At 43.7% G+C, this 26,368-nt stretch overlaps 1 protein-coding gene across 1 annotated transcript in view; it reads right to left on the bottom strand.

The window, feature by feature from the left end:
- Window positions 1-105: 105 nt before the first annotated feature.
- The window catches only part of LOC136940731 (cytoplasmic phosphatidylinositol transfer protein 1-like), a 40,469-nt gene continuing 14,206 nt past the window's right edge, over window positions 106-26,368 (bottom strand). The window contains exons 2-9 of the mRNA XM_067233011.1: window positions 13,506-13,654; window positions 11,274-11,362; window positions 10,575-10,582; window positions 7,909-7,980; window positions 5,894-5,989; window positions 3,848-4,003; window positions 3,155-3,218; window positions 106-1,434 (exon numbers count right to left, since the gene is read on the bottom strand). Coding sequence (XP_067089112.1) covers window positions 1,124-1,434; window positions 3,155-3,218; window positions 3,848-4,003; window positions 5,894-5,989; window positions 7,909-7,980; window positions 10,575-10,582; window positions 11,274-11,362; window positions 13,506-13,654 — 945 coding nt within the window. The 3' untranslated portion in view covers window positions 106-1,123. The remainder of the gene's footprint in view (window positions 1,435-3,154; window positions 3,219-3,847; window positions 4,004-5,893; window positions 5,990-7,908; window positions 7,981-10,574; window positions 10,583-11,273; window positions 11,363-13,505; window positions 13,655-26,368) is intronic.

Genomic DNA, 26,368 nt, shown 5'->3' with positions numbered 1-26,368 from the left:
GCATACACACAGACCCTAAAACCAATACTGTGAATGTCTATAATTGACGACACGTAAGATAATCCAGGCCAAATAAATATGAACAACAATATATAGAAACATATCTTTAAATGTGATAATGTATTTATTTGTTGTATATAGAAACAGACACCTGCAATATAAAGTTGACTGATTTACTTGCAAATGAACTGAGCATTAAAGCAGCTTTACCAAATATAACCTCCAAAAGCCAAATTACAACAACTAGCAGACAAATACAAAAAGAAAAACAGTATATAGTGTACAATTATTTCACATACAGTTCCCTAGTTTAAATCAGAAAAAGCAGAAGCTGTATTCAAAACCATGCATTTTCAATTAAAGACAGGTTGTCAGGAAAACCAAACCAATACCCAGAACCAACTACAGAGTGACCCTCCAGCATACATCTTAATCTCCTCCCTTCTATGCACAAGTTACAGTAATTTGATTGCACTGGGAGACATCAATTACTCCATCATTGCACAGTAGATAATAATTATTTAATATACATATATACAAAAATACAGGGCTCAATCTTCCAAGAATTCCATCATGTTACTTAACAGTTTCACAACAACTCACATGAACCCATCAAAATCCAAACACACAATAAATGTGTGAAATTACAAAATGAGATTTCAAAAACAATAGGGAAAATTGAGTGAGAAGACAAATGTATCAATATTCATAAATACTTAAGTGTGCGGACTGATGATTGATTTCTTTAACATCATCTCCATGTATCTAGGCAACATCCCCTGAGATATAATCAGACATGAAAAAAGACTGGTACTTTGAAAAGAAGGTTTACAGGAATGTACACTACACTGAATCTGACTACACACTAAATCCCACTTGATTGCACTGTATCTGAGAAAGGTAAACGGTTCTTCTAACCACCTAAGCTTACTGGCTGGTGATGCTGGTTAGCGCCCCATTACACTGATGGGAGGAGGCTTGAGAGGTGAGTTAGGAGCCTCCTTCCTGATGTCTGGGTCTACGATCCCACTCTTTGACTTGAATTGGCTGAAGGTACATAACAGATATAGCCATCCCCTTTAAATTGCACGTAACGTTGTCAGGGAACTCCACCCCTCAATTTTCATTCAGGCTGAGTACTGGAGCCCCAGAAGAAGAGACTGGGCAGTCTGAACCCTGAGTCCCTACGGCCAGGGTCAGGGAGGGTCAGAGTCTCTGGGGCAGACTTCTTCCGGGGCCGGTCCTTGGGCACAGAAAGGAACTCGGGGGCCTCGGTGGACAGAGGGGTGGAGGGGGCGCTGGAGGGACCACCACGGGCATGGGAGGGCAGAGGAGTTTCTGTGATGGAGATAGCTGGCGGGAAGGTGCCGATCTTGCGGTTGGTGGCCTCCTGGGTGGCGCGTTCATACTGTCTCACCTCGTCCATGGTCATGTCTTCACCAGAACAAAAGGAGAGAGAATAGGATCATGTGACTGTCTATTGTATGTGGACTGCAGAGGCATCTGTTTACGTCAACCTAAGAAACACATTTTTTATCCAAGTGGGAAAATCCTTAATGTGTGAATACAGTCTCACACATTCTACACACCCACTGCTTGTATGTTTGACTATGTGTGTGTTTGTCCATGCGTGTTTGTATCTGTGCATGTGTGAGTGTGTGTATATACAAAGGCCATACAAAGAAACTTCCAAGCATTTAGCAGAATACAGTGAAGTGAATTTGGTTCGGGATAATGTACTGAACTGATTACACTAAATAGTGGAATAAGAAGCAAATCAACAGCAGTGACAATGTAAAGACATACAATACATGGCATGTGTCATGGTTGTCCACTAGTGAGTTAAAGCAATGCTGTTGTTAGGCATGGCAAACTTTAATGTTGGCTTTTCCATGCATTTGTCTGGTGTACTGCAACATGTCGTTCTGTAGAGAGGTTGCAGAGCGCCGCGGCAACCTTCTGTTAGGAAGGTCTTTCTAAACTGACAGTAGGCCTTTGAAGCAGGTCCAAGTTGAGGATGGCAGAGGGGATAATCTAGCCTAAGGTAACGTGAGTGGAGGAGATGGATGGTGTCATGTTATATGTGGGAAACAAGCCAGATTAGCTGGGATAATACACAGTGGAAGCTGGCTTATACAGATAAGGAATGTATTTGGACAGGGTTCTAAGACTAGCGTGCAAACAGGTGTCTGAATAGAAACGGAATGGCTGTTTTTATTGTCCTCTCTGTTGAAATCCATGTATTTGATTTGGCCTTCATAAGGAATGCTAAAGAAGCAAGGGTGAGTAAGGGAAGGGTGCTCTGGGGTAAAAGAGCTGACACTTTACCTTGTACTAGGTCTCCTATAGGGCTTTGCAGAAGGTAGGACATAGTACGGACACAACATGGAGCGGTGTCCAGGAATGAGGCACACTGGATTTCCCTAAAGCTACTCTATGTATACTCAGCTTCTGCATGTGAGTAGGGCTATCTTTAGTGTGGCCTTGAAATCTCCTGTCTTGAAAACACACTGCACACTAGTGCTGTCTCTTTCTTGAATGCACAAACCTGGGGTGCAAGCACAGTTTCTAGTGTGCAGAAGTGTGAATATATTTCACACAGAATCTCAGTCCAAAGATTTGTACACCATTTCAAGTACAGCATCTGAGGTGGATTAGCAAAACATGTTGTTTTACAAGCAAAGCACAGCAGGCTAGACACACACAAGATATGTTTTCTGAAGCTTAACTTCCTTCACAAAGCTAACCGAAGAATGTCAGCTGGTAAAGGGGCAGGAGACGTGTAATTACTGTGTTTAAAGTGCCTACACAGATTCATTTATAGGTCCAATGAACACAGCCAGTGACAGAGTTAGGAAAAGCAAATCAATAAAACCATAATGAAAGTCGTGCTTTGTCAGGGGGCTGTACATAAAAGTAGTTCTGTTAAAAAAGATCAATCGTTGTAATGAAGGTTAACTGTAAAGTCTAATTCAAATGTATTTAGAAAGGAGTCCATGTCCCAGAACACAGGCTTATAAACACTTGCAGACACACACACAGACACAGACACACACACACGTGTGACACACGTGTGAGAGCACACCCACAGGGCTTGTACACAGACAATTTATCTTGGAAGTACTGATAGATTTGGACATAGATTTAAGCATACCAATCCATTCATCAACCCAGGCAAAGGCTTGTCTGTGTCCAAGAAGGAGGACATCTCGAATCACCTGAGAAGAGAGATAGAGGGAAGGAGGGTAGGAGGTGGAGGCAGAGAGAGAGGAGAAGAAGAGGAAGGTAGGAGAGAGATAGAGATAGAGAGAGAGAGAGATAGAGAGAGAGAGAGAGAGAGAGAGAGAGAGAGAGAGAGAGAGAGAGAGAGAGAGAGAGAGAGAGAGAGAGAGAGAGAGAGAGCGTAAGACACAGAGAACTTTGGAGGTGGTGAAAGTGAATGTGCAGCAATATATAGTCTCTCTACCATATCTCCTCAGGGACATTGATAAATGTGAAGCATGGCTGGTGTCACAATCTGAGTAATGAACCTGTAACTGTGTGTGTGTGTGTGTATGTGCTAGGGGAGAAAGAAAGCCTGGAGCAAGGAGAGGGACAGCTCGAAGAGAGTGGGGGGCAGGAAAAGAAAAGTTCAGCAAATGGAAAGAAAAGTAAATATATCTGTCACAGATGGATGTCCTGTGGCAGAAAGGTTCTGACATTGACTGTCACCCATCTTTGCTGTGTGTAGGTGTGTGTCTGTCTGTATTTTGAGTGTATGTGTGACTTGTGTTCCTCTGTTCTGTGTGTGATTTTGTGTATGTATGGCATTTTACTGATTGAGAGCATAGCAATTTTTTGAACTGACCTTGTGGACAAACTGCTCCACCCGTGTCTGCAGTCCCCACACCTCAAACTTAACAGTCACCAGCTTGTAGGAGCACATGATGGGCTCCTGGCTATCAATCCATCCCTCCTGCAGTAGACCTCTAGATGTCTTCTCTGACTTAAAGTAGCGTAAGTCCTACAGATCGCCATGAGGGCCAAAAGAGAGTATCAGTACATTTCAATGTTGACATAAAGTTTCTGTTCAAAGACCAGCATAAGCTAACATGTCATCTGATACCGTCAGGACAGTACCGTACAATAATCTGATATCTGCTTTCTTATTGATGCATCTTTTATTTGGTATCAAAAAGACGGATTCCATTCTCTGATATGAAGATTTTCCTTCAACATAATTTTGCACTTTTATTTTATCCTGTCCAACTTCCCGTCCTCATTCTCCACCACCTGACCTCTGTCTACGTCACGCCTCCACTGTGTTTGTCCTCAGCAGAGGAGAACATGACCCCCCCATCAAGAAGTGTTTCTGGAGTCACACTGTGCTAAATGAGGGGGGGGGGGCACACTCTCTCCCTGCGGGGGGGGGGGGGGGGGGTCGTTCATTACAAACAGTAACACTCACACATTAATCACTTTTCCCTTTGGGCTAATTATACAGGCAACACTCATTAGAGGGTCGTGCAGTTCACTGCTGAGCGGGTGTGAAGGGAAGTGTCACTCTACATGTCCACCAAGGCACTCTTGTGGAGGCGCTCAGGGTGGTGCGATTGGAGATGAGACGTGGCTTTTTGTCGGATAATGCTGGGCCCAATTGAGGAGGAGGAGCTAGTGTTTGAGCGCGAATCTGCAGTCAAGTTGCAAAGCTAGCTTGGGCATGGTTTCTGGTTTATAAAAAGAAAAGTACATCAGAATGCTCTGCCAGTGTAAGTCCTTATCTCAGTCTTTTGGATTGAATCTGTGTCTCCAAATCATCCTTTCTGTTGTCAGATCAGCCGGGTTTGGTACAGAGAAGATAAGCTACTTTGCTCTGTTGATTAAAATCACAGCCACCATTGGTCTTCTAAATGATGGCTCCTCTCAATACCAAATATGCCTAGACAGGCTGGTTGGCTTCCCGTTTTAGCATTGAAGAAATATCTTGTTGCTATTATTAGCTACATTTACATTTAGTCATTTAGCAGGCGCTCTTATCCAGAGCGACTTACAGTAAGTACAGGGACATTCCCCGAGGCAAGTAGGGTGAAGTGCCTTGCCCAAGGACATAATTCATTTGACATGGCCGGGAATCGAACCAGCAACCTTCTGATTACTAGCCCGATTCTCTAACCGCTCAGCCACCTGACTCCCTAGCTCAGGTAAGGGGATGAAAAGGGAGAGAGACAGACCTGGGATCAGACAGGAGACATGGCTGTCAGCTCATTTTGGTGTCATGATAACAGGCCTTATACTATCACCACTCCTGTGATACCACCTTAAAACTCCCACACATACACACATACAAAGCCCATCTCTTTTCTCTCTCCGTCGCTCTCGCTCGCCCGCACAGTTTGGAGAGACAAATAGTCAGCAAGCTATCAGAGAGGAGTGAAGCTGTCAGAGAAAGATAACAACCCTCCGTCTGATTATGGACAACCTCCACACTCCCTCCCTCCCTTCCTCCCTCTCATCATCCTTTCATCCCCATGTCACCCTGAAGTGAGGTGACTTGGACATAAAGGAGAGGAGCAGGCGGATGGTGGTGAAAGCGATGCCAGGTATCAGCTGAGGACGTAAAGGGTCCTGGCCATGACTGTGACATATGCTAATGAGAAAACAGTCAACAAAGGAAGTGGTTTTCTGTCGCCGCTACGGTGACGCTCAGTCTCAGCGAGGCATGTGTGTGAGGGTGTATGGGCGGTTGGTTGTATTGCAGAGTGGCAGATAGAAAAGGAGCAGGATTCAGGGCCCATGCACCATCCTCCCCCACTCCCTACCCTCTTGATCCTACAGTATTTCACGAAACCCTCGGTTCTCTCCATCAATTTCTTCCATTGATTTTCCAGCAGGGATGACCTCTGACCTGCCTCACCTCTGACTCCTTGTAGTAGCGCTCAGGGATCTCGTCGTAGGCAATGTCAACAAAGCACACCTCCGTCTCCTCATCCTTGGGCTCACTCTCAAAGATCTGAGGGAGGGAAAGAAAGGTTAAAAAGAGAAGAGAGAAAAGCAGAAGTGAGGAGGAAAAAAATCTTAGGGAATCCTGTATTGTGTCCTTTAGCTGTGAACATTTACACAGAGAGGGAGAGAGAACAATATGGAGAAAGAGAGAAAGAGAGACAGTGAGAATGAAAGAGAAACTACACATGCAAAATCACCTCAGACCCTGACTTTGAGGAAGTGACGCACGGTGTGTCATGACGCAAGTGCCTCAAATATAATTGCTGCAATCCTTGGGTAGGCTGAACCAACCTCTGGAGTCAGCCATTGATTGTTACCGATACCACGCTAACAAGCTTTCGCTTTGTGTCAAGGAGTGTGACTCACACCTCAAGTTTTCCGGGCGACACATGCAAATGGGTTGGCTTGCTGGCTGACAGTGGAGGGTGACCGTGGATAGTTGTTGAAGCGAGTGTGACTCAGACAGAGACAGGAAGCAATGGTGACTATCTGTGTGTGATTGACGGTGGCATCATCTAAGAACAGGTTGAGTCATAGGCTGTGGGTTTAGGATAAGTGCTACTTTATGGCTTTGTAGGTCAAATCCGACTCGGAAGTGGGGGGAATGGTAAGTGAGAATAAGAGAGGAATGTATATAGATAGGGACTGTATAGAGAGACGGGTATGGGGGGGGGAAGAAATCAGACAGATAAGCAGGCAGGACAGGCAGATTAGTAGACTGACAGACAGGCAGACATATGTAGAGATTCTACTCCAGTGAACCACACCTTAGATGGCAGTTCAGAAGACTGTATAGTTTTATTAGATTAGACAATAGACAAAGATTAAACTACTGCTACCTTCAGACTTTGTACACTGTAGAGAACAAGTTTGCGACCAACACCAACCACTAGGTGGGGCTATGGAATCTTGCTGGTGCCCCTGGCCAGGAATAGCATTGCATAAGCCTCGGCTCTGCCACCTCTGCGAATCTGATGACAACTAGAGTGTTTGAAGGGTGGTGGTGGTGTGTGTGTGTGTGTGTGTGGGGGGGGGGGGGGGGGGGTGCTGCGCTGGGTTGAACAGATGAGAGGGTTCTTCCCCATCAAAGCCTGCATCATCAGTTTGACGCAAGTGAGAGTCAAAGGGGGATTTAGCTCAGCGTGAGAGGGGGGTCACTCGGGATGGCAGAGCAGGAGCTTGGTAGGGGGGATTTAGCACCACCCTTCCCAACACCAACAAACAGCACCTCTTTCGTTTGTAAAGAGCCGCGGCATGAATGAAGTCGTTCTACATCCGGAATTGGCAGAGAAGACAGAGAGTTAAATAAAGAGACGATGATTCAAATGTTCTGAAGGTGAGGGTCATCAAAACTGCTTAAAATCAGATTATTTACCATACAGTGAGCTACAGTAAGATTACCTTTCTTTGATTTTAGGCAGAGATATAAAGGTAATATAAATAATAATATAACTTTTGAAACCCCTCAACTATAAATGTCAATAGATTACAGTTAATCTACAAGTCAACAAAGTAGGGAAGTATTTAAATACTGTATGCACCATTCCTAAATTAACCCCATCTGCAGTGCACACAAACTACATCTGCTGAAGTTGAACATGACATTTTATTTTCTTCTACAGATGAAATTATTCTTAAGACTGAAGGTGAGTCTACACCCCCGAAGGGCTGTCAAAAAGGAGAGATGGAAGAAGGAGTCAAGTAATAAGGGATGAGGAGACAATTATCAGATGTGCGATGGGTGAAGTGTGTGTGTCTGAGTGTCGGAGGCAGTACGTTTTAGGGGAGCTGCTACCGAAACAAACACATATACATGCACACACATATACACATACAAACACACACGCAGACACACACGTTATGCTTTCACAAACGAACACTGAGCTTGGACAGACATTCGACACAAAGCATCTAATACACACTCACATTGTCGTTGCTTCCTTTGTTGTCCTCATACTTGGTCTCTATGTGAATGGAGAATTTTGGCAGAAAGGAGCACTGCAGGGAGGGAAAAGAACCAAGCAACTCCATCATATGTACTGCAGACCACGTCTACAGTCATCACATCATTGTTACACTCTGGGCTTTGACGGAGCTCTGAGTGCTCATGGGAGATGTTTAGAAAGATCAAACCAGCCACAACAACATGTGTTCCTGTTTTATATACATTTAAGACAATCAGGCTGAGACTTTGTGACCAGGCTACATGCGAAGGTCTTTCATGGGCTTTAGATGTATGTGTGTATGTGTATGTGTGTGTGGGGGGGGGAGGGCTCCTGCTTGCAGCAGCAATTCTCTTGCCTGTAGATTTACTGCCCCAACCCCCCACCAACAGTCCAGCCCCCATCCCATCACACTGGGCCAGCCAACCATCACTCATCACCTCTCACACACCACTTTGATTAGATTAACCCTTTACATTCTCAATTAAAATAAAACTCAATAGCACCTCAGTTACGTAACATGTTGTGTGTGTCCCAGTAAGATGGAGATAACAGGATGGGATCAATCTGCCCCGTGGCAGAGCAGGGAGGGGAAAAGCTGAGCTAGTGGCAGGGGGTTGTGTGTGTGTGTGTGTGCGCGCGCGTGTGTGTGCGCGCATATCTGTGCGAGAGAGTGTTTTCCACGTAATTACTCTGCAGTGAGGTTGTGCAAGTCTGTCCTGGGTCTCAGTGGGGCTCTGATTTAAGAGGAGAAAACAGAGAGAGAAAGAGGGAGACAGAGGAAGAGAGAGGGAGAGAGAGAAAAAGAGATGGAGAGAGTGGGGAAGGGAAACGATAACAGAAAAACTAGATATATTCTCTAATGATATACCGTAGTTGCAGAAGATTTACTGATCTCCAAATCCTAGTCTTTGCTCCTCTTTTTGCTATAATCCACCTTATCTATCTCCCTCCTTCTACCTGTCATTAGAACTTGTATTATCATCCCCATAGATGTGTATACAATATCACTGTGTAATCACACATAATAATCTTCCTCCTCTGCCATCACTGCAATCAATAAGCTTCATCGGTTCAAGTTCGAACAAACGTTCATTCAGTGTCATGAACTCATTCACCACTGACACACTGAGCCTTTCCATTGGTGGTCTGCTACCACCCAGAGCTTCTAATGCTGGACACAGTACGGTGTGCTGACTCTGTCTCCCTGTGGACCTCACCAACGCCCCCCCACCCCTCCCTCCCTCGACTGCTCGACTTGCTTCTTGGCTGACTGGACGACACGCAGAGAGAGTTGTGGGGTTGGCTCGTGTTTAGAAAACAGAGAGCTCTGATTGGTCAGTGAATCGATCCGTTGCCGCAATCCCCCTGACTGTTTGGGGGATTGTTTGGTTGATTCACTCGCGAGGGGCAGACGCGTGTGTGTGCACACACGTACATTAGCGTGAATGCTTGAAGAGCACGCACTCATAAGGCTACATGGACACACACACGTGTACACACACGCGTGCACACACACACACACACAGACATGCACTAACCTGCCCTGAATAAGGACATGCTGCACAAGTATCTTTCTTAGATATAAAAAAAACCCTGTGTGTGTCTATGAGCAGCTGAAACACATCTTCACATTCATACATGGATGAGACTGTGGCAGCCATATCGACTATGACTAAATATTGCATCTGAAAACCTGACTTATGAAATATGAAAGTAAACCTCTACAATCCTTAGCAGTATCGACACATCCATTGATATTTCATTCCATAGTCCCACAAATGCACTGAAGATCTTATCAAAGTTATATGCCCATCATATCAAGATAGAAGAGGGAGAGGATTTCACAACAGCAGTCTGTGTGTAGAGTTTTGACATCAGTAGCTTTACTGCTGGAGGGACACTGGAGAGAGCAAGACAGAACTATATCCCATGTCTTACATTAGGTCTGACACAATTCCAGGGATTTGTGGGATAAATTGAATTTCACAGACTATGATACACTATATTGCCAAAAGTATTCGCTTGTCTGCCTTCACACACATATGAACGTGAGTGTCATCCCATTCTTAAACCATAGGATTTAATACGATGTTGGCCCACCCTTTGCAGCTATAACTGCTTCAACTCTTCTAGGAAGGCTTTCCACAAGGTTAAGGAGTGTGTTTATGGGAATTTCTGACCATTCTTCCAGAAGTGCATTTGTGAGGTCAGACAGATGTTGGACGAGAAGGCCTGGCGATTCATCCCAAAGCCGTTTTATCGGGTTGAGGTCAGGACTCTGTGCAGGCCAGTCAAGTTCTTCCACACCAAACTCGCTCATCCATGTCTTTATGGCCCTTGCTTTGTGCACCTGAATTCAATGATTTGGATAGCTGAGTGAATACTTTTGGCAATATAGTGTATCTTACACAATACTCATGCCTTGTACCTGCAAACATGTCTGAGCTTTGCATGCAGTGATGTTTTCTTTCTTTCCTTCTTTCTTTTATTTCTCTATTCCTAATTTCACTATGACCTCTCCTGGCATGCTCTACATACGTTACAGATGAAGAAACGTTGTGCGTGAGTGTTCAGGAGTGCGTTGGTGCCTGATGTGTGTGCACGTGTGTGCGCCAGTGTGTGTGTGAACCATAGAGGGCAAATTACCGTGTACTCTGAAGATGGAGGAGCAGAGTTCAAAGCAGGATACAATTGCATTGAGGAGGCAGAGAGAGGGAGAAACAACATCAAACATCATTCAACAGTTCAGTTAAAGGACACCTGAGAAGGAAAACCCAATAGTAGCAACATTCTAGACCATAATAGTAAAAGCCATCGTGTCCTGCCTGTCATATCCCCATCCATCACACCCTCCCTCCCACCTGACTGTTGTAGTCTCTTGATTTGTGCTGGACCAGACTTTGTTAGTATTCTAATAAATCCACACTATGTGTGTATGTGAGTGGAATGAATAGGTGTGGGTTTGTATCTGTGTGTGTGTGTGAGTGAGTGAGTAAGAGAGGGTAGAGAGAGCTTGGGATCAACTTGTGTTTGAGCTGTGTCCTGTGCAGGAGGACAGGGGAGCACATAGAGAGAGAGCACTGATGACATTGTGTCTGGCTTTGAACAAATGAGACACAAATGTGTCAGTGGGGACTTCTGCCGAAAAACGATCCAGCAACAACTGACAGAGCAGGCACATCTTAATCACAGGAGAGAGAGAGAGAGAGAGAGAGAGAGAGAGAGAGAGAGAGATAAAAAGACCAAACTAACTGTGAGGGAAAAAGGTTGTTTTAGATGATATTACACAGATCTGCTGAATTATGTGTGTAAAAGACATGTCATGTAGGTTTCATGCAGTCCTACCTGTGATCGTGTAAGGGTAGTAGTTCCATGCCTTCTCTGTCACATAGAAAATTTTGGGGACCACTGCCCTTGCCCAGCTTGGCAGCTTACTGAAAGAGCGAGAGAAAGAGAGAAAGAGAGATGACAATGACGAAGAGAAGATTAGGCTGAAGAAGGGAAAAAAAACTTGGAGGGGGGGATTCAAAGAAGTTAGAGAATGATGGACATAGATGAGGAAGGAGGAGAAGAGGGACATTTCTATCTGTCCTTCCCTTACAGTATGTCACTGGACTCATCACTCTGATCAAACTGTATTTGGCAACCAGCTGTTAGGAGCCCAATTGGGGCAGTGAGCTTGCAGCCATTTTGGCTCCATTGATGACATTGATTGGAAAAGGCTCCCTGTAGTGCAGTCTCCACTGGTAGCAGGGGGGAGACAGAGTTATCATTATGTAACAGAAATAGACCTCTAGAACCCACAGATTGGACCAACAACCAATCAGACCCCCATTAAGTCTCAAGAGTGTCCAATCAATATGCAAAGTAGAACTCAAGTAATGGGTGGGGAGTGGCTGCAGTACATCAGTGATTAAGTCATGATGATTATAATTGTGAGGTTTGAAACAGTACTGGATAGGCAGACTGGGAAGGCCTGAAGTCAAAGAACTGGACCGAACACCACAGTTCTCACCGTGCAGCCAATAGAACTGGACCGCAGTCATATAAAGCATCAGCCAAGTCATAAAGATGCAAAATCCCCATCAACTGAGAGCAGGCTGTAAACGAAATGGACCACTTTGAATTTCCAGTGAATTTCCATGCAAAATCTATCAAATATGCCATCTCTTTCTCTCTTCCACTCTTCCCTGTCTATCTGTTCCATACTCCCTTTATCTTTGTCAGCCTAGTTGGTTCGGTGACAGCATATTGCTATCTCGTTGATCCCAGTCTTTAGTAGCCCTGAGCTAGCAGCTTGACATGATTGACTGGTTTTCATAGAGGACTGGTATGAAAAGGTTGACTTCATTGCACTGTCTCTTATGGACATTTTCAAACGCGAGGGGCGTCCCAATGCACAGCTGATTGAATTAATATAGGCACATTAACACTCTAGAAGTTCAAACACACACACATACTGTACAGTACATATACACACACACCCACACACACACACACTGTGTATGAGTCTGGATGTGTTAGCAGGTGGTTAGTGGGAGGAGAGGTAGATACAGCATCCCACAGTGACTGCTCAAATTATCCACCACTTACCCAACCCTGTCCTCACATGTCTCTGCCCCCCCCCCACACACACACACGCACAAACCGAGCCCTCTGCACTTCTGTCAAAGCACTCACACACTTCACAGCTCCAAGAAGTTCCCACTCATGGTTCACTGATGAACACCAAAGGCCAGCTCCATTGGGAACCAGATCCATGTAGAATCAATGCAGAGCTATTGTTCTGGGCAGGCCAACCAATTAGAACAGATAGATTTCCCAGAGGAAAATGGCCAGGGAGGGTTCACTCTTTCAGTGCCTGAAGGACCCCTCTGGCTGTCCATCTGGAGGGAAACAGGGGAAAGAAAAAAAGTAGACCTACAAAAAGCTGATAGAGAGGTAGAGGAGAGGGAGACAGGAACACTTAAATATGACTGTGCATGTGTGATTGTCAACACGCAACCCGTCGCGTTCCTGGTGCATCTGCGTGACGCTTCCATCTTTTTGAGAGCGGAAGTGTGAGATCAGATCATAGTCAGGGCACACTCACAGAAAAGGAATTAATGAAGCCAGGATATTTCAGACTCATCGATGCGTGAAACCGCACACTCAATTTACATTTACATAATGGGGAATCAAATATTCAATTTCTTGCAGTTAGCATGTTAATCAAAACAAGAGGATGCTGAAATAGTAGCTGGTAATGAAATGACATTTCATTGTCATCATGTCATTTGACAGTCAGTCTTGTGCGCAAGGGATAAATGTGAGGACAGAAGACGAAATGTATTCATGACAAAACCAATGCTAGATGGATGGATGGATAAGTGGATGGATGGATGGATAGTTGAATGAATGGATGGGTAGCTAGGTGTATGAAAGGATAGATTGATGGTGACTGCTCCTCTGTGACTGAGAGACGCGTCATCAACATTGAGGTGAAGGTTGACCCACCAACCTTGACCATACTCCATAGATGTTGACATGTCAACCTTTACGTAATCTAAAGCTATGAACTGAAAGGGAACCGCTCACTTGTTGAGGTACACCCGCTTCTCGGTGAACTGTCCCTGGCCGTGAGTAGGGTCTTCAAATGGCTCGTTCTGGACCACCTCCACCCCCTCGCCGCGCTCACTCTGTTCATGACTGTGCTTGCTGATCATGTACAGTTGACCAATCCTGTACTGGAAGACACACACATGCACAAACACACATACACACACATACAAATACACACACACATTCACACACACATGACCATTACTGAGTGAAACAGTGTGTTCATCTTCGACCAGGGAGGTTTAATCAAAACTTTATGAGAGGGATAAAAAGGAAACAAAATACTGGAATCAGCAACATGAGGAGCATTCCAGGATTGCACACCGCCACGGGTTTATCAAAACTGGAAACCGTTGCCATAACATCAAAACTCACAGATTAAAAGAGTCATCCACACCTCACTGGTAGAGGCATTCGTCTTCCCAGGTTAGCTCCAAACAACAGAACAATAGCAACAGCCAATGCTAGACTATAGGTAATCCCCAAGTGACCTGCCGTCAACACCCACAATCCTTCACTCATCACCCCACTGACCCACTTGGACGTATGACTGTATAACCTCCTCCATGGCGACGGGAAAGGTGTCACACGGCAACAATGTACAGCTTGAGTGGAAAAGCTGAGTCGGAGTGGTGGGGGTTTTAAACAGCCGTTCAGCTACCAGAGCTTCCAGGCCTGGCATTCCCAGGCCAGGAAATCCATACTGCTTTGGCACACATGCCAAGTCCAGTCAGACCTGGAGGCTGAACAGAAAGGTTTTACCTCAGAGTTCCTGGGATAACTGTGTTAATCTGGGGAAGGGTTTACGAACCCACCACAGACTTCCAAGGATAACTGTGTTAATCTGGGGAAAGGCATAGAAACCCACCACAGGGTTCTGACATAGGGCCAAAGCCTAAGCTAACCCTAGATGAACATGCTGTAGAAGGTCATGAAACATGATAGCTGATGAACAAACATAGGAGCCCTATGCCAGGAAGCTTCAATGTGACAGACAGAATGTCTTGTTTCCTTATATAACAAACCACAATAAAGTTTTTGTTGGAGTTTGGGTGAATATTTATGAGGCACGCTGTTTATAACCTAAGCCGACACTCAAACAGAATCACAAAAAGAGCATGCATCCTTTTAGCAATACAACCATGTACATAGTCAAACTAAATCATACACACAAACACACACACATTGTAGTAAATCAAGTAAAATGTCTCGATTCTCTTCAAAAACAGCAGGCGATGAAATACAACTTGAGTTCCAGAGCAACAACAGCTATTGAATAATTCAGATCAGTGGTGCTTGGCTTCATTTTTAACTGCCATTGATCAAACTGGTGGAAAACCTGAAAGAGAGAGAGATAAGAGAAAGGAGACAGAGAGCAGAGAGACGGAGAGAAAGATAGACGAGAGAGAGAGAGATAAAGAGACAGACTGGGGAGTGAGAGATATTCGCTTCTATCGAAGCCGCCAATTTAGAAATACAAAAAGATGACCCAGCCAGCTTTGAGAAAACACATTTACCTCGTAAAGTCAGTGAGGCATCTTGCCTCTTGTTGGCATCTTGTTGCCTTTACCAATCTTTGTATTGCAGTTCATTACCGTAATCTCCAACTGTCTCTAACCTAAGGGCTGGTTTGATTAATTAGATTGCTATTTCTTTATTTTATCTCCATTTATAAAGCAAACTGACAGGACTGAGAGGTAAGAAAGGCTCTCTCCCAGGTTCAAGTGGTTTCTGAATAATTCATGTTATCTCTCCCTCTTTCTGTCTCTCTGTTCTCTGTCTCTCCTCAGGCAATGGACAGATGCATGTTCCAAAGATGAGTGGAGCCACAGGGATGAAGGACTAGCTCTGGGCAGGATACAATGGAGGGCCAAAAAGTCTGTGTATTCATGTATGCCTCTCTAAATTCCTAGTATCTTTCTCACCACAGTCTATTTTACCCTCCACTCCTTTCACAATAGTTTACAAAGACATGGACATCTCATTAAAGCAGGGACTGTCTCTTATAATGGCCACCATAGTGTATCAGTCTACAGCAAAAAAGGATTCCTCCTGTTGATAAGAGTGGCATTAGCCTGGTTATTGGTCAAAACTCACGACAGCCGTATTGTTTACTGATGTTTTTAAATTAAAAATGTAAATGTTGTGACAGAGCTATGAGCTAAAGCTAAAAAGATGATCTCCCTCAGTCTCTGAGAATTCCTTTATAATGTTACTGGGATTGAATCCACTAGCTAGCTAGCTACACTCGGATCCACCATGAGGTGTTTACTTGTAGCTCTCAAGCTAATAGTGGAGAAAGAAAGCATCCATTTCAGGATGGTTTAGTCAACAACAGGACGATAGTAGTTAGATTTGTGCAGGAGCAGAATTGACTCAGTAGGCCAATGTCCTTTTTTAACATACTCATCATTTAAGAATTGCATTCAACAACCAGAGGAGATCCACAGTTATAGTCAGACAATTGTCTGTCCTTGGTGAGACAATTTGTCGCAATACCAGGAATCTGCAACACTGAATGGCAAAATAAATAGCTGCCATTAACACACATTAACCGCCTTCAAACGCACATTCAGTCACGCACACACGCACACACACAAGCACAAACACAAATTCCCTATCTTCTGACACAACAGCAGAACTGCAAAGTGGAACTGCAGTTATGATATTGGAGCCAAGGAACAGCTTGGCGCGTGGGAGCGCAAACCGTCTCTGACATATCTCAGACAATGGCTGAACATCACAAGCACGTAATTAAAATTCTAACACAGACATGCTAATTATTGCTTTGAACACTTGGTAGCCTTAGCTACAGGATAAATGGCTAAGCTTCGATGAAGATTGGTGGTGTCTGGGTTTCCAATGTCCATGAGAGAATGCATGATAGACAGAGAAAGACAGAGAGATAGAGAGAGTGTGTGTGTGCGCACGTATGTACAGAGTAGAGTACCAATGAGGCGGACGTACAGTAGAAATATGGCACTGATAGATACAAGCTGGCCATTTTTTGGTTATTTTGTTTACATGGTCATTTCATGCCTGTCTGCCTGACTGACAGACTCATTGATTACAATCTGTCTTACACAACAACTTGCCATCTGACCGAATTCCAAACATCTTGTCCTTTGTACTATAACCCATTATATCTATTCAAGGGGAAACTGCGAACATTTATATTTAATGAATTTAACACAATCATTTCAACCAACTGAACATTGATGCTGGCACTAAAACAGAGACCAACAGCAGAAGTTGAGCCATGTAGGGAAAACTGCAAAGCAACTTGGCACTAAATGAGAAACACGCACTTTAGTTTACTGCCTGTACTTCAGCCTTCGGTTTGATTAATCAGCTCCATGAGAGGCACAGTAAACAGAGTGGTGCTAAATCTCATATATCAAATCATGGAACTCCGTAAAAAATGTCGCACCCGGCCCTAATGCGGAGCTGCACCAGCGATCCCATTGTGATGAATGGCACTGCGCTCCATTACGGAGCTCGTCAAAGGGCTCCAATGGTAATAAAGGGTACTGAGAGCGTCCCAGGGTGGAGCTGCGCCACACAGCCCAGGCTTATCACAGAATGTGTACTGTACAAGGAGCACGGTAACAGAGAGCTCATTCTAAGTGATAGCACAGAGGTCAGCTCCATTCTGTACAGTCCTAGCCTTTGCAAAATGAGCTGTTGGAGAGAGAAGAGGAAGGGTCAGTCTTCTGTGAGGTCGTTTTTTTTCCCAGGTTTCCCATCCATCCATATTCATTGGAGCCTTGATTAGACCAGACAGGCCTGCCCAGCCAAGACCATTGAAGGATCAAGATTATCTGTGAGTGTATGTTTGTGTGTGTGCGTGTGTGTCTGATAGACTACAGTAGCTGAGGTTCTTGAAAGATTCAGGACCCAGGTCTTGAAAGATTCACTGAATGATGGTGTGAGTGAGTGTGCATGTGTGTGTGTAATTGGCAGGGGAAAAGTTATCTAGTGATTGTGGAGTGACACCTAATGGACGTGTGTGTGAGCATGTGCGCGTGTCTGCAGCACAAAGGAATAATAGCAGTGCATGACATGAAAGAAAGCTGCAGTGGGAATAAAATAGTCCATGCTGAGAGTAAAAGTCATAAATTAGAGGGCACTGTGTGTGGTTGTGTGTGTGTGGTTGTGAGTGTGTCTGTGGTGTGTGGTTGGCAAGGTGCCTTTACTCCTGCAGCAGTGAGGCCTGTGACAGGGGTGATTGGCTAATACCCATGGTGATGCACTGAGCAGAGAGAGCAGTGCTACCTGCACTCCATCTATCACTGACAGCAGCTTGCCAAACTCCTGCATCAGCGGAAACTAGTATTTGTGTGTGGGTTTGCGTGTGTGAGTGTGTTTGTGTGTGCGTGTGCGAGAGAGAAACAGAAGGCATGTGTGTGGCCCTCTACCTTGTCACAGAAATTGATGTGGGTGTGTGTGGGTGGGTAGGGGTGTTTGTGTGTGTGTGTGTGTGGGGGGGGGGGGGTCTGGGGGGTGTGGGGGGTAGGGTGGGTGGGGGCACAAAGGGTAGGAGAGTAGGAGGGACGTCTGTTCTGCTTTACAAAGGGGGTGTCCGCATGTTAGATCCCTGTATAAGTGCATGCCTGTGAGGCACGTGTCATTAAGTGTGGAAGTGCCTACGTGTGGAAGCGCACACACACACTGCGTCTTCTGGTGTGTACGTCACACACCTCCTTCCCACACTATAAAGCAGCGGCTCCCCAACTGCCACTTCACCTTCATCTCTCTACTGTAAAACATCGGGTTATGTGGATAAGAGTGTCTGCTAAATGACTAAATGTAAATATACAGTCATGTATATATACACTATTCACGCCTCGTTGCACATTCTGTACACATATTAGTAGTTGTTCCAACATGTAAGGAAACAGTATGGGTTTGGACATCCATTGCTTTCCATTGATCGAGAAGGGCATTGGTTCGAAACATGTGAGGGCTTCAAGGCATGTTCATCAGGTATCATCCCTCGGCCCACAAAGGTCATACCTTCAATACTCTCCTGCCTTGAAGAGCCTCCAGTGACCAGCGTAGATGACAAGCTAATGATGCGCTAAAGACAGGCCACTTATGGAGAGAAGCCAGTTGTGTCTTTTCCCAGCCATCTTCTCTCACAGCATCATGCAGTGTCTGATGTCATCTTGTCAGAGATGACAGAACTCCACATTGCTCACAAAGGACAACTGCTGAGTCCATGCACTATAGGCTGCACAATAGTCCCTGGGGGTAGCCTGAAGGACTGTGTTTATGTGCAGACATGGAAGAGAGGGAGAGAGTTTGAGAAAGAAAGAAGAGGAGAGGTAAGAGGAGAGAAGAGGACAGATAAGATCCCAGGGGAATGAAAGAGTTTGGACACACAGCAGGGTAAGAACAACTCTCTTTTCCTGTGTCCTCTATCTCTACCCCCATTTTTTCTCTCTAATCATCCTCACCCCTCGTCCGGGTGGGTCCAATTCACTCTTCTCTCTTTCTCTCATACTGTAACTTTCAGCTGAAGTCCTGGCTTCCTGAAATGATTGTGAAACTAGCTGATAGATGCTCTGCACTCTCAGGGATTTTTTTATGCTGTAGAAGTATTTCTAAAAGGACAGAGAGAAGCCATCTTGTTTTGTTGTCGTTCTGTTCTTTCTCTCTCTTACCATCTCATTATCCCTCCCATTCTTCACTGGACAACCTTGGAGCCTTGCAGTAGGGAAATTTACGGTATCATGAAACATACAATATCACGACTCCAGGATAACAACAGTGTTGATGCACTGTTCTCTCACCTCTCAGTGTGGCATTTCAAGAAATGGGGAAATCTTTGGGGGTTTAGGCAGCCATTTTGAAAGTCTGAGGATTGGTTGACAGCAGAGAGAGTAGCAAGACAGAGAGAGCGACAGTGAGACAGAGAGAGAGAAAGAGAGTGAGATAGAGAGAGAGAAAAGAAAGAGACAGAAAGAGAGATACAAGTGAAACTAGAGAGGGTGGGGTGTGCTTGCGGCAGAGCTAGCTCTACAGTTTACCGGGGCTAGGTCTGAATCTAGGAGCAAAACGGAGAACAGCTGCCAAGTATAGAGCTCCGGGAGTTGAGGTCACGCAATTCCAGCATGGGTCATCGCCATTTTGGCAGGAAAGTGGAGAGCCAAGTGGAGCGCCAGAGTGTACATATACTTGCATACATATTATACATAGTTAAATTTGCTGCCTATTTCAATAAACGTTGATTTAACATGGTGGATAGCTGCTGTGCGCCGAGATGCCTGAACCATCAGGGAAAAGATAAAGGGAGAGCATTTTATAGGATTCCCAAGATCCAGAGAGAAGAACACCATAATTCCTGACAACCACCCATGGCTTCAACTGAGGATCATTCAGTCTCTTGGAATGACTTATCTGTAATAAATATGTAATGGCATTTTTGTGATAAAAAGTGCACTCATATAATGTACGTTAGCCGTTAGTAGCTAACCGTTCACAAACGTTACAGACTAGCTAACACTAGCTAGCTATACAAGTTATAAAACTGACTGCATTAGCTAACGTTACACATAGCAATTTGTAGCTGGTAGACTTCAAAGCTGAATATTCATCACTAATCCAGCTGATTGCGTCCATTTATATCCCTCCAGGCTTTTGTAGGCTTTCAAAGACTCTCCAGAGTAGGACAAATGAAAGTTGATAGAGAGTTGTAAATATCTTTGCATCATCCCTGTGCCCAAAAAGCCAAGGCCAACAGGACATAATGACTACAGACCCGTCGCCCTGACCTCTGTGGTAATGAAGTCTTTCGAGCGCCTGGTGCTGGCACACCTTAAATCCATCACTGACCCTCTACTGGACCCCCTGCAGTTTGCCTACAGAGCCAACAGGTCTGTGGACGATGCAGTTAACATGGCCCTCCACTTCACCCTACAGCACCTGGACTCCCCAGCATCCTATGCCAGGATCCTGTTTGTGGACTTCAGCTCTGCCTTCAACACCATCATCCCCGCCCTGCTTCAGGACAAGCTCTCCCAGCTGAACGTGCCTGATTCCACCTGCAGGTGGATCACAGACTTCCTGTCTGACAGGAAGCAGTGCGTTAAGCTGGGAACACAAGTCTCTGACTCCCGGTCCATCAGCACCGGATCACCTCAGGGCTGCGTCCTTTCTCCTCTACTCTTCTCCCTGTACACCAACAGTTGCACCTCCAGTCATCCGTCCGTCAAACTCCTGAAGTTTGCGGACGACACCACCCTTATTGGGCTCATCTCTGGTGGAGACGAGTCTGATTATAGGTGGGAAGCGGCCAACCTGGTGACCTGGTGCAGCCAGAACAACTTAGAGCTCAATGCTCTTAAGACAGTGGAGATGGTTGTGGACTTCAGGAGGAACACAGCCCCACTCACCCCCATCACCCTGTGTGACTCCCCAGTCAACACTGTGGAGTCCTTCCGCTTCCTGGGCACTATCCTCTCCCAGGACCTCAAGTGGGAACTGAACATCAGCTCCCTCATCAAGAAAGCACAACAGAGGATGTACTTCCTTCGGCAGCTGAAGAAGTTCAACCTGCCAAAGACAATGATGGTGCACTTCTACTCAGCCATCATTGAGTCCATCCTCACCTCCTCCATCACCGTCTGGTACGCTGCTGCCACTGCCAAGGACAAGAGCAGACTGCAGCGTATCATCCGTACTGCTGAGAAGGTGATTGGCTGCAATCTGCCTACCCTCGAGGACCTGCACACCTCGAGGACCCTGAGGCGAGCGAGGAAGATTGTGGCCGACTCCTCCCACCCTGGACACTCCCTGTTTCAGTCACTCCCCTCCGGCAGAAGGCTGCGGTCTATCAGGACCAATACCTCACGCCACAAAAACAGTTTCTTCCCTTCCGCTGTTGGCCTCTTCAACAAGGCCAAGGGACCACACTGACTCAAATGACTTATTGCTTAAAACACACTGCTTTTGCACTGCACCACAACATGGTATCTTGTACATTTGTATTTTTTGTAATATTTGTATTTTTGTATTTTTATATTGTAATTTACGGCAACTTATATTTATCCCACTTAGTACTGCTAGTTTATGTACCCTTAGTATAGTTAGTCCACATATTTAAATTTTAGGTATATGTTTATTGTATGCACCTTCCTGCCAAAGCAAATTCCTTGTCTGTGCAAACTTTCATGGCGAATAAATCCCTTTCTGATTCTGATTCTGATTCTGATTCTGATTCTGATTCTGATTGAAAATAGTTCACTTTTGATATACTTTTAAGAAGTATGCTTAGAAACAGAAAATGGTATACATTTCTTCTGGAGTAGGATGTACGTTTTCTATTATTATACAGCAAAAACAGTCAAAATAATTTTAAAGTACATTACAGGTTACATTTTTTAGATCCATCTCATTCTAATTATTCATGTCTATGAAAATCTACTATGCATTGCACATTGAATCTTTTTTGGTACTGAAGCTGTAACCTTAATTACTGCCAAAACATTCTGAAGCCCTATAATCTTATACTAATAATTATCAATTGGAGTATTAATGGAAAAAAAGAAAAAGCTACTTGAGAAAGAAGCAGACAGAAGGGTTGCATTATGCATTTGAAGGTTGTACTGTCAAACTAACTGAAGAACGAAATAACGACGTGAAAAAATGAAGATAGCGTGGCTCATTGGCTGGTCAATTCCCATGATGCAAGGCGGTAAATAGTGTTAAAATTTGCTGATAAGTTTGCCATTCGTTCGAAATACAAATGTAACTTCATGAATTTCGTTTTTTAAATGTGTCTGCTTAGAATGTAATGTTTTGTTGCGTGGTCATTGTTGTGGTGGTTTACCATTGTAACCATGAGTTAAATTACTGTTACGTTTCATAAGAAGAGCTGGATTCTTTATATACCAATGCTTGCGCAGTGAATAGCTTCTCTCAGCTAAGAAACTACAGTGTAACTTTGCAAGGGCCCTCGTTCTCGCTAAGTGATTTATAATCTGAGGTTTAGAGGGGCCCCTAAACATTATAATATATTAGTAAGTAATAGTAAAATTCAATTTTTTCAAGTTTACTTTAAGTATTTATATTAATTGAAAGTGCACTTATAAGTATTGCAAAGTATAATTTGAGGCTCTTTAGGAAGTATACTTCATGAACTGAAAGTGCACTACACAGGGTACTTTAGAGTATTCCAAAGTATACTTTGAAGTACTTTAGGAAGTATACTTGATGAACTGAACGTGCACTACACAGGCTACTTTACAGTATTCAAAAGTAAACCTTGAAATACACTATAAGTGTACTTTAAAGTGTACTAAGTGACCTAAAAAGTGGGCCAATTCAGTTTACTTAGTACAAAAATAGTATAGAAATAAGTACACTGCTAGTATACTTTAAGTAACATGATAATAGTATACTTTTTAGTAAGTACAAGGTAAGTAAGTATACTTACAAAATAAACTTGAAGTATACTTCTTTTTTGTAAGGGTAATGCTGAGGGCTCGCTGATATCGCTGTCTGTCTTATTACTAGAACTGCGTCTTTGCTAACGTGTGCTGACGTTATGACGTGTGCTGACGTTGTGACGTTAGGCTAGCACTGAGATCCCTTGGTGCACACAAGGCACTTTTTGCCACAAATTCATTGAAAGCTCCGTGTAACGGAACGTCAATAAAAATGCAAGCAACGCAATCGTTAACAATACGAACCTTTTGACACCGACGTTGTCTATGTAGTCAAAATATTGAGGGATTCTTAGGGGTGGGAAAATAAATAATAATAATAATAATAAATAAATATATATGAGAACAATGGTTGTGCTCGCCGAAGCCTTGAGCCCACCCAATTACATGTTCACTTCTGCAGTTCATAGAGATTACTAGGTCCGCTCTTAAGAGAGTCCTGTAGACTAAAACCATTATTCAGGATTTAAAGGCAGGGTTGGTAATGCTGTTGTGATACACTTTTTGTCATATTTGCTAACACTTCACATCCTGATAGAAAACCAATACATCTGAAGGTTGGACAGTAAAATTAATTAATCCGATATCTGTGGGCACGCAAAAATGTATTAAAAATAAACTAAAGTAATGATTGGACAGCATTTGGACCGAATGCAATGATTGGACGGGCTACTTGTCTGTCTACCTACCTCCCGACCGTAGTCAGGCAGCGGGTTTCAGGGGAGTGGCTTTGAAGGGAGATATTTGAGATTTGAATGGGATATTTAGGATTCCTCCATCAGGAGGAACCCTATTGTAATTATTGGTATTATTATTAGGTTCCTCCGGTAGGAGGGAACCTATTGTTATTGTTGGTATTCTTATTATTAGGTTCCTCCGGTAGGAGGGAACCTATTATTATTATTGGTATTCTTATTCTTATTCTTATTTTTCTTCTCCTTGCGCCCCAATATCTCAAAAAGTCCCTGGTCATAAATTTTCTAATTTGGCACATTGATACTACATCCAAGTGGGTACCCCCACACCAAATATGGGCCACATCGGACCATAGGGGGCGCCACAGGCCACGCCCAAAAGTACGATTTTCAAAGTGATGGCATTTCCACCCCATTGCTCCAATTCTTCTGAAACTTGGTGTGCATGCCTCATTTTTCATGAGGAACAAAAAAGCCTCAAGGACCCATAAGGTCCGCCATGATGGATTTTCCTGTACTGTGATAATTTGGGAAAACCTTCAAAATTCCTCTTCTCTTGAACCAAAGGTGAAATTGACTTGAAATTTGGTACAGATATTTATCATTGACGTATTTAAAAATGTTACTTAAGGCAATTGAATCAAGTACAAAATGGCTGAAATCGGTGTATTTATGTAAATGTCCACATTGCCTCAATATGTTTGTGTCACTAAATCAAATGTATTTTTGAAGGATGGTTCAAACCTAATAGGCTTTAAGGTGACATGCCCCTGAAGTCCCATGCAAAGTTTCACCTTGATATGTTGAAATATGACTGAATTACAGCTGTTTGAACTTCGACCAAATCTGACAATGCTCGCCATTGGAGAAACAGCTTTTTTTATTATCCAGTTTTGTGTAATCCCTGTCTGGGAATGTCTCAATTGGCTGAGATGTTGTGCTGGTAAACAAAGGGTTGTAGGTTCAAAACCAGTCTGAGGCATAGTTTTTAATTTTTTATTCTGACAAAATGGTTTCTAGTCTTCCGATCAATCCTCCGGTTGTAAAAACATAGCAATGCGTGTTTATTTGAGCCCATCACAACACTCTGATCATCTGTTTAGCGAGACTGTGTAAACCACTGCAAAACAAGCCAGGTTCACCACAGTATCTAACTACTTGTAGTCTACGCATGGTAGAGATAACTCTAATGAAGTAAATTGATTGTTCAGGTGGATCCCTTGCCTGTTGCACAAATTCATTTCAGTAACCTAAGCCAGGACACATTCCCACTAATGCTAGGCATGATTTAAAATTCCCTTCCATGACAAGTTATGGCACCCCAAACAACCTTTTTAAAGCATTACGAGTAAGCTATTCTTTACAGCAGCAACCCAGTCATCCCGTTGTCCCATTTGTATGTCCCATATTCAGATAGGACTAAATTACAGCTGTTTGAACTTTAACCAAATCTGACAATGCTTGCCATTGGAGAAATGTCTTATTTCCTGATACAAAACCTGAACAATCAAATGACTTAGTAGGATGAGATGCACTGCTGATGTGTGAAGGATGGTGAGTTCTAATCCAGGCAAAGGTATAAACTTTTTTTTTTTTTATGACAGAAATTACAGTTTCAAGTCTTCTGGTTAATCCCAGTGTAACTATCTATTATGTCAATTTTACAACATTTTGTCATGTTGAAGGAGGAATCCGCCATTGCTGCTTGCAGCTATATTTTGGTTTGAATCCTTTTGAACTAAAGCCAAAATTGCTAGGTTTGCTAAACTGACCGATCCTGCCTGTAACGTACTGTAGTTATGCCATTATGAACATTGTTTAGTTGTTGTCGTGGATGATGTTCACACTAACATTTCCTTTATAGGAATAAACATTTTTGAGAATGAAACTGATTACAGTCAAACAATTCTGAGGCCAAAAGAGTCATCAAAATCTATCAAATCAAAGAGGAGGATGCATTGCACGGCTGAAAATCTACCCACTTGTCTCACTTTTATCCACCAATGGCAAGGATGTCAGGAAACTAGGTGATCCTTTTCTCCACACACGATTCAGTGCTACAGCAAACAAGTATCTTTTAGTGTTACATAAGCCAGTTTGATCTCATCCAAGTCTTTAGCACTGACCATCCTCCAATTCTGAAGGAGAACCAGCTCATCTATAATCCATGAGGAGTGCGCTGTATACAGTAGACCATCTGCATGGAAGCACTACACAGGCACTCATCCTAGGTAGAGAGGAGATAAAGAAAATTGTAGAGAGAAGAGGAGAAAGATTCCACCAGCCTACGGACTTCAGACTTGAAACCCTCATACTGAATAAAATCTTGTACCAATTTTTTTGTACCAATAGTAAAACCCTTGGAATACAGTTTAAAATAAGCTATTTAGCTTTTGAATATTCTGTATAGCTTTATGTAGAATGTATTTTTTTTTGAGCAATTTTAATTTTTTTAAACTGAGAATTTATGCGTTGTCTTTGTGTACTGTTAACTCCTCTGTTTAGATACCCACTTTCCTATCTGTTCTCACTTTCCCGGATCTATTCCACATATCAATCTCTCCATCACTCCTACTGTCCATTGGCTATAATTAATTAATTCTGTTCACTGTAGTGCATCTCTCTTTCTCATTCAAGCATCACTTTCCCTACCCCTAACGCATCCTCCCTGCCCCCCACCCTGCCTTCACCAATC

Source organism: Osmerus mordax, chromosome 3 (assembly GCF_038355195.1).
Source record: "Osmerus mordax isolate fOsmMor3 chromosome 3, fOsmMor3.pri, whole genome shotgun sequence".
NCBI lineage: Eukaryota > Metazoa > Chordata > Actinopteri > Osmeriformes > Osmeridae > Osmerus > Osmerus mordax.
Note: the sequence above shows the minus strand (reverse complement) of the source record. Positions and strands in the feature narration are given on the sequence as shown.